The 12,133-nt window shown below is 43.4% G+C and overlaps 1 protein-coding gene across 2 annotated transcripts in view; it reads right to left on the bottom strand.

Moving 5' to 3' along the window:
* Nucleotides 1–8,324: 8,324 nt before the first annotated feature.
* Nucleotides 8,325–12,133, bottom strand: part of SLC22A16 (solute carrier family 22 member 16) — a 52,392-nt gene continuing 48,583 nt past the window's right edge. The window contains exon 8 of one of the 2 annotated variants that reach the window (XM_025383178.1): nt 8,325–8,718. In XM_025383178.1, coding sequence (XP_025238963.1) covers nt 8,509–8,718 — 210 coding nt within the window. In that variant the 3' untranslated portion in view covers nt 8,325–8,508. The remainder of the gene's footprint in view (nt 8,719–12,133) is intronic. The other variant, XM_025383179.1, reaches the window with a different exon arrangement.

Raw genomic sequence — 12,133 nt, forward strand, 5'->3', positions numbered from 1 at the left:
GTATCTGACGTCAAGGTTCAAGCTCTTTTTTTTTTTTTTTTTTTTTTTGAGACGGAGTCTCGCTCCATCTCCCAGGCTGGAGTGCAGTGGCGCAATCTCCGCTCACTGCAAACTCTGCCTCCTGGATTCACACCATTCTCCTGCCTCAGCCTCCTGAGTAGCTGGGACTACAGGTGCCCGCCACCACACCCGGCTAATTTTTTGTATTCTTAGTAGAGATGGGATTTCACCACGTTAGCCAGGATGGTCTCGATCTCCTGACCTGGTGATCTGCCCACCTTGGCCTCCCAAAGTGCTGGGATTACAGGAGTGAGCCACCGCGCCCGGCCAAAGCTCAAGCTTTTAACCAAAGCACAAACTTTGGTGTGAGGAGACCTGCATTTTTACCTTGAGCAAATCACCTGACTTCTGGGTTTGATTGCCCACCTGAAAACCAAGAATGAACTAAGAATCCCTTGCAAGCTGTTGTAGGTCTCTGATAAGTTGAGATATGTCCAATTCTTTGTAAAGTGGTCTGAGGGCCAGAGCGGGGGTGGTGCGGGAAAGCAGCTTTTTCTCCGGCTATGCTCAATACTGTCACAGTCACTGAATAGGGAACACTTCCTGTGACTGGGTGTGTGGGGGTTGGCTCCCTACACACTAAGCATCCCATTCTGCAGATTGCCTAGCAGACACTGCAGCTGCATGTCCTCTAATTCAATTCAATTCTAACACCAGCTACCTGGAGAGAGTGTCAGATCCCACAGGTTGAGGGCTCAGTCCCACAAGACTTACCCTACTTCGGATGCCAATCACAAGCCCCAGGTTGTGGGTTTCTGACTGATGGGCTAAAAATCAGGGTCCGTACAGGCCCCTTTTCAGATTCAATTAACAATGGTTCAATTTGGTAGAGTGGCTCCAGAACTCAAGAGAACACTTTGCTTACCTTTACCCATTTATTAATATGGATATTACAAAGGATACAGATGAAGAGCCATGTGGAAGAGACGGCCAGGGCTAGGCATGTGGGAAGGGACAAGAAGCTCCCATGTCCTCTCTGGGGGCACCACCTCCAGGAAGCTCCACGTATTCAGCCATCTGGAAGCTCCCCAAACACTGTCGTGTTTTTCTTTTTTTTATGAAAGCTTTAATATGTAGGCACGATGGTTAAAACATTGGCCACTAGTGGCCAACTTAACCTTCAATTCCTTCTCCCCAGAGGTTGGGGATAAGGCTGAAAGTCCCCACTCTCTAATCATGTCTTGTTTCCAGATGACCAGCTCCCATCCTGAAGCTTATTAGGGGGCCCCAGCCACCAGATATCTCATTAGCATACAAAAGACGATCTTATCACTCTGGAAATTCCAAGGGTTTTAGGAGTCATATGTAAGGAAACGGGAATGAAGACCAAATACATAGTTCCCAGTATCACAGGTGGTATACATATTTTTTTGAGCACCTACTATAAAAAATCAATCAACAAACATTTACAGAGCAGTCACTTTGTCCAAGACATACTGCAAGGGTTATAAAAGATTTAAGAACTTCTGAGATGTTTTCTCCCTCAAGAAAGGAAACAAGGCAAAATAAGATTGTCCTCTAACCAACAGCACCTACTGCAGGTGCTGTGAAGGATCAGGAGAGAGAGGAGTATGGTGGACTCCAGTGGCCGGTCCAGGAGCATAAATGGGAAGTGAGGAAGGCCCCAAACAATCAGTGGGATTTGGATGGACAAAGAAGAGGAGGGAGAAAAATCTCTGGAGAGACAAAGCCCCAGAGGCAGGAAGTTCACAGTGAGCTGAGGAAAGAGTGGGGGGTTCATGTGGAGGCTTGTGCAAGACCAGGGTGTGAAAGTGCTGGAAATCTGGCTAGGATGCAAGACTGTGTGCAAAAAGCAATGGGAGCCACGGAAGAGATCTGAGAAGGCTCTTTCTTCCCCTGGCACATGTTAGGATTCTATGTTTTCCTGAAAAGCAACAAGAGGAGAACATACTCAGAAGTGAAACCCAGAAAGAAAGCTTCTCTGTAGTAGTGCAGAGTCTATACAGATAGGACTAATAAGCCTTTTTTTTTTTTTTTTAAACACAGAGCTGTAGCACTATGACTTGAGTGAAGGGTCCTTCAGAAAATGGATGGGAAAATTGATTTAGGTATCACTGAGGATGACTTTTAAAAGGGACCTCAGGAACCACCTTGGGAGAAGCTAGTGTTATTGCTATCCAGGTGAGTGGTTGGGGTCCAAAGAATTGACGTGATCTCCCTGAGACTGCAGGGCAGCTGGGCTTCATCATCTTCCCAACACTTCTTCAGAGACTTTTAAACTTAGGCTGCAGAGGTCCCCAGGGCCTCACCTCTGCAGCACATTTAGGGTTTCCCTAGCCACCCTCCCCCTCCTGCTGTGCTCCCCATGGGTGTTCTTGGCTTGCGGGGTGTTAGCTTTGCTGGTGTGTCCGTGGCCAGTAAATGCAGGACCTAAGCCTGTATTCTTTGGAAGACTATTGAAGATACCAGGCTCAGGGGCCAGGGATTCCCATGTGTACAGCAGTTTGGGGCAGGGAAGTAGGACAGTGAAATCATCCTCACAGGGTTAATGAGATTATACACCAGGCTTTAGGGAGAATTCTAGTTAGACATTGACCAGAGTGGGTTGGTGTACTTTTGAACTGCTTCCCTGAAACTGCTAACTAATCAAGAATCAGGTAGCATGCTGATGCTGACCACCTGCTCCCCCAACTTGTTGCTACAGGTAAAATCCCTGACAGTGGATCTTTTTCCCAGGAATTGCTTAAGGTGTTCTTCAGATCTTCAATTCCAGCAGAATGGCTGACACCAACTGGCATAGGTGAACCCAGAGAGAGGCTGGGAATTTTTAAAAAATTAACTTACTTAGAGAACAAGCAGTTGTCAGTGAAACGCTGGTGCACTGTAGACTTCAGACATAAAAAGAGCAGCCATCACTGACTTCTGGCAAATTCAGGTAAAACAACAAACATCCAAACTTCCAGATATTCTGTTGGGGGATGTTGCCAAAGACATTGGCTGCCATAGTCAACTTTACCATCTTCGATAAGAAAATGTTCCTCTACACCATGTAAAAGATTTTATTAAGTACCCCCTTGCCTACACCGTTTTGCATTTAGTATGTTTTCATTACATATTTGATAGGAGTGAGAGAAAGGACACAGGTGGGCCCCTCAGAACAGAGCATTTAATTGAGTATATTCAGAGCATATTTTGAGTGTGAACCTCCCTAACAACACACCTTTTTTTTTTTTTTTTTTTTTTGAGATGGAGTCTCGCTCTGTCGCCCAGGCTGGAGTGCAGTGGCCGGATCTCAGCTCACTGCAAGCTCCGCCTCCCGGGTTCACGCCATTCTCCTGCCTCAGCCTCCCGAGTAGCTGGGACTACAGGCGCCCGCCACCTCGCCCGGCTAGTTTTTTGTATTTTTTTAGTAGAGACGGGGTTTCACCGTGTCAGCCAGGATGGTCTCGATCTCCTGACCTCGTGATCCGCCCGTCTCGGCCTCCCAAAGTGCTGGGATTACAGGCTTGAACAACACACCTTTTAACAGTGATTCAGGGGACGGATTCAGCTTTTATGGGGTCTGAAGTTTGTACAGTTTCAAGAGCCCTCTTTAGAGGAAAAAAATACAAAGTCACAAAAGAAAAGAATGCCTGTGACCACTTTGATGCCATGTGACAGAGGAGGAATGTGATAGAAGGAAAAACCAAGTGGAAAAAGACAGTGGTCTCAGCTGATTGTAGTGACTAGATCTTACTTTTGCAAAATTTACAAAATTCTGTGAAAGTTTATGTCCAAGTGGACCTATTACTAAGCTCCATCACAGGAGCCTGTCCAACTGAAGGGGCCTGAAGTTTATGCGTCATTAGCTTCACAGTCTTTCCTGCAGCTATCACGGATGGAAACTAACCACCAGAGCACAAGAGAAACTGCAGAGGTATCTCCAGGTAGCTAAACTGCAGAGTCCATGAGGGAAGATAACAGCATGTGGTAGGGCACAGTCAGGACAGCGACAGCATGTGGAGCACTGACAGAAGGGGCCCCCATGCCCACTGAGCAAGACCAAGAGTGGACAGGACACCTAATGTGGGTGGAATCACATACAGTGAATGGAGAAATAGCCTTGTAAAATATCGGGGCTGTGCAGAGGGGCATTAAATGATGTTGATATATTATTTCATTTAATCTTCCCATTCCCAGAGGGACATTGTATGATAATCCTGAATTTCCAAATGAGAAGACTGAGGTAAAGAGAGGTTGGTTTGCTTAAGTAGGAAGTTTATAGCCAGGGCTTTTTTATTTCCAGGCTTCCATTGCCTCTCACACTTTGTGGCCTGTCAAAGTCAAGTTAGTGCATGAACCTCAGTGACACAGAACTGAGAAACAAGGTCACCTATTTGAAGTTTACCTACTTGTATGTGGTTTGTTCTCTGATCATTCCAATGCTATGGTGAAGTACTCTTTGAAATATTTGCAATCAGAGACAGATCGGATGTGTTACAGCTAGGTTCCAACTATTATAGATCATCACTATTTTCCAAGTATAAAACCAGAAGGCTGCACATATTAAGAAATGCTGAAGGAACAAAGTATGTTTGGCTTCCTGCATGATACGCATTTGTGAACTTTTACAACAAAAAGCCTAATTTTTCTTCCAGTAAAGAAAAAAAAAACTTTTTTTTTTTAAAGACAGAGTCACCCAGGCTGGAGTGCAATGGTGAGATCTCGGCTCACTACAACATCTGCCTCCCAGGTTCAAGGAATTCTCCTGCCTCAGCCTCCTGAGTAGCTGGGCTTACAGGTGTACACCACCATGACTGGCTAATTTTTTTGTATTTTTAGTAGAGATGGGGTTTCACCATGTTGGCCAGGCTGGTCTCAAATTCCTGGCCTCAGGTGATCCACCCGCCTCAGCCTCCCAAAGTGCTGGAATTACAGGCATGAGCCACTGCACCCTGCCCCAGTAAAGAAAATTTTTTCCTTTTGAATTAAAAATACTTTAATCAAGGTTGATGGATGCAAAATCAACATATAAAATCAATCTCTTTTATGCCAGCAATATACAGTCAGAAAATATAATTATTAGAAACTTCTCATTTCTAATTATAATGGAAATTTACATGTAAGAATATAACAAAAAACATGTACAACCTTTATGGAGAAACTTATACTTCATTAAAAGATATTAATGATGACCCAAGTACATGGAGAGAGATAATCCATGATAACAGATAGAAGAGTCAATACCAGAAAAAAGAGTGAATTTTCCCCAACTTAATCTAAAAATTCAACCCCTTCCAGTTGAAAGCATAATAGGCAGTTTCAGTAGAATCAGTGGGGGATGTGGGCTCCTAGGTTTCTGGTCAGCAGCAGAAATGTGGTTTCAGCCTGAGCAGTGAAAGCAGAAAGTGCAGGCTTGTGGGCTCCCAACCCAGTCATGGTAGTGGCTTCCTGATCCCTAGGTAACTTCTCCATTTTGTTCCACCAGTTTTTCCTGCACTTTTATAACTAACTATGCATGAAATTCCTCTCTGTTTGAATTATTTCCGGTGCTTTCTGTTTTCCTGACTAGACGTTGACTGATACAGTCACACATATGTAGATGTCATGATCTGAAAATTCATATGTTGAAGCCCTACCCCCCATCAATGTGATGGTATTGGAAGATGGGGCTTTGCGAAGGTAATTAGAGTTAGATGAGGTCCTGAGGGTGGGGCCCTTGTACAGGATTATGCCCTTATGATAAGAGACACACCAGAGAGCTTGCTCTCTCTCCACATCTGTGCACACAAAGAAATGGTCCCGTGAGCACACAGTGAGATAGCAGCCAACTAAAAGTCAAGAGAAAAAGCCCTGGAATAAAACCTACTTTTCTGCCACATTAATGTTGGACTTCCCAGCCTCCAGAGCTGTAAGAAATACATTTCTGTTGTTTAAGCTGACCAGTTTGTGGTATTTTTTGAATAGCAGCCCAAACTGACAAAGACAGTGGGCAATAAAAATGTAAAGAAATGCCTCAACATTCATATGTTGAAATCTCAACCCTCAGAATGCAACCATATATGGAGTTGAGGTCTTCAAATGGTGATTAAGTTAAAATGAGGTCATTGGAGTGGAGCCCTAATCCAATATGACAGATGGTCTTAAAAGAAGAGGGAAAGATACCAGCCAGGGGTGTGTATACACAAACAGATGACCATGTTAAAAGACAGCAGGAGGGCAACCAGCTGTTAGCCAGAGAGGTGTCAGAGGAAACCAACCGTGCCAACACCATGATCTGGAACCTCCAGCCTTCAGAACTATGAAGAAATAATTTCTCTTGTTTAGGCCACTCAGTCTGTGGTATTTTGCTATGATCACCTAAACAAACTAACAGAATATAAAAGTAAAGTCAAGAAAGTGGGCCGGGCGCGGTGGCTCAAGCCTGTAATCCCAGCACTTTGGGAGGCCGAGACGGGCGGATCACGAGGTCAGGAGATCGAGACCATCCTGGCTAACACGGTGAAACCCCGTCTCTACTAAGAAATACAAAAAACTAGCCGGGTGAGGTGGCGGGCGCCTGTAGTCCCAGCTACTCGGGAGGCTGAGGCAGGAGAATGGCGTGAACCCGGGAGGCGGAGCTTGCAGTGAGCTGAGATCCGGCCACTGCACTCCAGCCTGGGCTACAGAGCGAGACTCCGTCTCAAAAAAAAAAAAAAAAAAAAAAAAAGAAAGTGTTGCCAGGCCTGGTGTCTCACATCTGTGTAATCCCAGCACTTTGGGAGGCTGAGACGGGTGGATTACCTGAGCTCAAGAGTTTGAGACTAGCCTGAGCAACATGGTGAAATCCTGTCAAAAAATACAAATCCTACAAAGAAATACAAAAATTAGCTGGACATGATGGCAGGTGCCTGCAGTCCCAGCTACTCGGGAGGTTGAGGTGGGAGGATCGCTTGAGTTCAGGAGGCGGAAGTTGCAGTAAGCCCACTGCATTCCAGCCTGGGGATAGAGCCAGACCTTGTCTCAAAAAAGGAAAGAAAGAAAGAATCAAATGTTAACTAAGAGGAAGAACTTTAATGGCAGTAGAAAAATAGGCTGAGGGAAAAGAAAAAAGAGACAAAATAAGAAATGAGAGAAAAGCTCAAGAAATGTCTTCCTCCTTTTTCTCCATAAACTCCTATATATGTTATTTTCTTTTATAAAGGGAGAAAAGTTTTTGGCTTTATTTTTCCTTTGTTAATGGAAAGACCAAGTGAAGAACTAAGCAATTACCCAGGGAACTAAAGTCATATAAAAAGTCAATAATTCAGGTTAAATCCCTCCTTTTTTTCCCCTTGGCAATGCTTCTTAAACTCACAACATCTATATAACTGTCTTCTTTTACTTGCCTCTGCAGATAATGCTAATATTTCACCAATTCAAATGCAGGATATAAGACATACCACCCTATAGCAAAATCTCAAGAGCAACAACAACAAAAAATGAACTTATGATGAAACCACAGTAAGGAAAAACCCAAAACCTATGGGAAACTGACTGTAAATCTGAAATGCATTCTTCCACAGATAAGAAGATGACATAATTTGCAGTTGAAGTGTCCAGGATATTAATGTTTTTGAAAAATTTTGAAAGACTATGGTTTAAAGTAGAGTTGGGAAAAAATGTATAGTAAAAAAACAAAGGAGTAAAGTCTTCATGTAAATTATTTTTTTAAAGGCAAGAATACTTACAAACATTTTCACACTGGCAACAAATCCAGATGGTGCTTAAAGTCAGTTTCCTGGATGATCTGACAACTGAAAAAGGTTGCAGTGGGTTAAAAAGTCACAGCCTCTCTGGGCTGTAAAGGAGACTTATAGGGAGAATTTGGTAACTTTGGGACAATAAGGACACCAGACTAGAAAGCTCACTCTTGGACACTGGCAGGTAAGTGTCCCTTATCTGGACCAAACACAAGCACGACGTCTGCACATTCAAGCCTTCTTGGCTCAAGGTTCTGGGAAGCAAGACATCATTTTCGTAGCTCTGATTTTTTTATGGTTTAATTGTGAAGGTAAGCATTTTTTGAGAGGGCATTTCTGAATAGCACTTGTTTTTAGAGCTATGATTTTCATAAGAGGGGAAAAAATATCAGAAATAGAATCTGCAAGGAGCTTTGTCAAAAGAAAAGCATTCTCACATGCCCCCTTCTTTTGGGAAGCCGTGGAGGGGTGGCACCGGTGGGATAGAAATAGGTGAACTCCCTCCGGCATGCATGGTAGGGGGTGGTGGGGAAAGGTTGAGAATCAACGACAGAAAAGCAAATGCGGAAAAATAGTTTTACAGCAATAAGAAAGCAGTTTTTTAAAATGAGAATTTTCATCTTAGTTTTTATTTCTTTTATAACATATTTGCTTTAAAATTTTCTTACAAAATTTATTAAAAAGACATATAAACAACATATGGGAGATGAGAATGAGATTCCTCTAATACAAAGGCATTAGGGTAAATAATATTGCAGGTGCTAGACAGCACGCATGGCACATTTATTCACCCAAGACCAGAATCCCTGGGGGTCATCGCTTCTGTTTTTTCCAGCCCACTATTATTAGTTGTGGGAAGTAATTTGCTTGAATTGCTTTCATTCTCTGACTCCAGTTTTGCAGCCTCCTCCCAAGTAGTTGCCAGCTGTTTCCCAAGGGTTTCTGGAAGCTTTAGTGTTAACACTCCACTCAGGAAGGCCATAGTCCCAACAAACAACTAGAAGGAATTAAAAATAATGATAAGTGACACATCAAGAAAGGAACACACCCTTCGGAGAACAGAATTTCTTAACTGTTTTCAGAGGGTAATGCAATTGAATTTGACATAACAGTTGTCACTGTGATTACTCAGTGAGCCCTTTGGTTACTTGTGCTGGACTTCGAGTTCTTTTCGTCACCAATGAGGCTTAATCTCATCACTCACTCATTCATTCATTCATGAGCCACCGTGGAGCGCCTACTCAATTGCCAGCTACTGTCTGCATTATTACTCCTGAAGGCGCTGTCCTAGGAGCTGTGGTCACAATGAAAAAAAGACCCTTGCCCCATCTTTCCAGACCCCAGAGTCTTGCGGAGGAGACAAGCAACTGAGCCCTGGGTTAGGACATGCCACGCGTGTCTTAGTCAACCCTGTCCCTGCGCCAATAATCCGTACACTATCAGAGTTCAGTAAATGATAGGGAATGAATGAATGAAAACAGGTTTCAATCAACCGGAATCTATGGAATTTGGGGGAAGTTAACCAGAGGCAGTGAAAACAAATTGCCACTTTATGGGGGAGGGATCCATATAATTTCCTATACAGTTCGGTATGATTTCTTTATTTTCCAGGTTTTGACACATAAAAGGCAGCCTTTTAGACTAGTGCCAAGGCATTTGCTTTTAAAAATGCAGGTCATATTAAAAATTAAAGTCTGCGTATCTATTCTCTGTTTATCATCATGAAGATGCTGGGTGGTTTTTATTAACAGAGCTAAATCTCATGCAATCTGTAAAAACACAATCCATCCTTACTTAATTTAAACTCCTTTAGCAAAGTATATTTGCTGGAAAGACCCTATAAAAATAAATTAAGGTATGGCTTTTCTCATAAATCTACATGCTTGGTATGTTTATAGCATCTGAGAATGAGAATCATAAAATACATAGAGCAAATGTGAAGCGATGCCAGATCACATCCATAACAGACGAGACTTGGGAAGGCAGTCTTTTATTTTGTTTTGCAGAGCACTGATAACCTAATTCTTAGAAATATATGAGTAAGCTTAACCCAGAAGCAGTAGCGGAATTACAAGTGACATTCCAAAGGAATTTAAAAGACGTTTTCTGGTCTCTCAAGACATGGCAAGTATATCCAGTGATCTAGAAACCCCAGAAGAGCCCTAAGTCAGGGTCTGAAAAACACTGAGTAAGTCTAAAAGCAAAATAGAATCAAATGGAAGATCCAGAACAGAATGGAATTTTTCTTCTTAGCTTGGTAGTAAGACTAGTCAGGCAGTAAACAAATCATACCTCTCCACCACCTCCTCACTCCTGCTCCCCTGACAGCTCCCCACAAGCCCACAAACCCCAAACCAAACATCGAAATAAGTCCCCCCTTTCCCATCCCTCCCTCCTCCGGCCAGGCAGATCCTTTCACGCTCTCCAGACCCTATCGCCTCTCACCTCCTCCTCAGAGATCTCCCTCCATCCATGGTCCAACCTCCTTCTCACAGATTTTTGACCTTTTCCTTTTTGCTGGCTATTTTCCCTCAACAAAAAGTTCTCAAAGGGCCATGCATGGTGGCTCATGCCTATAATCCCAGCATTTCGGGAGGCTTGAGGTGGTGGATCACCTGAGGTCAAGAGTTTGAGACCAGCCTGGCCAACATGGTGAAACTCCGTCTCTACTAAAATTACAAAATTAGCTGAGTGAGGTGGCCCATGCCTGTAATCCCAGCTACTTGGGAGGCTGAGGCACAAGAATCGCTAGAACCCAGGAGGCAGAGGTTGCTGTGAGCCAAGATCCCGCCACTGCACTCCAGCCTGGGCGACAAGAGCGAAACTCTGTCTCAAAAAAAAAAAAAAAAAAACAGTTCTCAAAGGCTGGGTGCAGTGGTTTACACTTGTAATCCCAGCACTTTGGGAGGCTAAGTCTGGCGGATCTCTTGAAGTCAGGAGTTCAAGACCAACCTGGACAATATGGTGAAACTCTCTACGAAAAATACAAAAATTAGCCAGGTGTGGTGGCACGTGCCTGTGGTCCTAGCTACTTGGGAGGCTGAGGTGGGAGAATCACTTGAGCCCAGGAGGCAGAGGTTGCAGTGAGCTAAGATTGCGCCACTGCACTGCAACCTCAGTGACAGACACCTGGTCTCAAAAAAATAAAAATAAAAATAAAAAAGTAAGGAAAAAGAAATGTTCTTGACCCATTTATAATCTCCATATGCATATTGCCTGGGTACTTGTCACCTGCTACCTGTGTGGCCTTGGACAAGTTACTTAACCTCTCTGCTCCTCAGAGTCCTTTTCTGTAAAATGGATGAAAGGATAGTATCTGTTGCAAACGACTGTTGAGAGGATGAAATTAAATGTAAGCTCTCATTACTCTGTGTGTGTGTATATATATACGCAACATATATATATGCGGTGTATATATATACGCAACATATATATATGCGGTGTATATATATATGCAACATATATATGCAGTGTGTGTATATATACTCTTAGCTTGGTAGTAAGACTAATCAGGCAGTCAGGTTCAAGTGATTCTTCTGCCTCAGCCTCCCGAGTAGCTGGGACTACAGGCACATACCACCACACCTGGCTAATTGTTGTATTTTTAGTAAAGATGGGGTGTCACCATATTGGCCAGGCTAGTCTCGAACTCCTGACCTTGTGATCTGCCCGCCTCGGCCTCCCAAAGTGCTGGGATTACAGGTGTGAGCCACCGCTCCTGCCTTACTGCTATGATATATTGAAAAACAAGATGTTTCTTAATGTTCCATGATTACCACTGTTGTATCTTTTAAATCACCACACCTGGCATTTCCCCACTCCAGCCCTTCTCTTCGGGGCTGGTGATGATTTGCTCTCCTGCTCTTCCCACCAGACTGGACGTCCCTCAAGACAGGCTATTTCTTTCATCTGCTCCTTAGCACCTAGCAGGGTGGCTAGTTCAAAACCAACACTCAGTCAACGTTTGCCAAATGAGTTAATGAACACACAAAAAGCTAATTAACGTGTCCACCTTTTTTAGATTACTAGAAAATAATGCTTGATAATAAAAGCATCAGAACGAGTGATTTTTCATGTGCCTCTTTTCAAAAGGGAAAATATAAACATCTTCCATGTTTATATGAAACACTGGCTCCCCAGGCAGTTTGACATTCATAAACAAGTTTAATGGGAAATTTGATTTTTTTTTTGACTCATTACAAACAATAGGCAATACTCGTTAGATCCAAAGGAAGCACATTCACAGACTACTCCCACAAATGTACACCACACCTTGCGGCCAGAGACTGTCTTAGAGAAGGAACGGGCTACTCAGGGCCAGGCTGGACAAGGAGCTGACTGCTCTGTGCTCGTTTTTGTATAGATTGTTTGTTGGACCTTGTGTAAAAGGCAAGGGAGCATGGTATTTGGGT

This window comes from Theropithecus gelada, chromosome 4, assembly GCF_003255815.1.
Source record: "Theropithecus gelada isolate Dixy chromosome 4, Tgel_1.0, whole genome shotgun sequence".
In the NCBI taxonomy this organism is placed as follows: domain Eukaryota; kingdom Metazoa; phylum Chordata; class Mammalia; order Primates; family Cercopithecidae; genus Theropithecus; species Theropithecus gelada.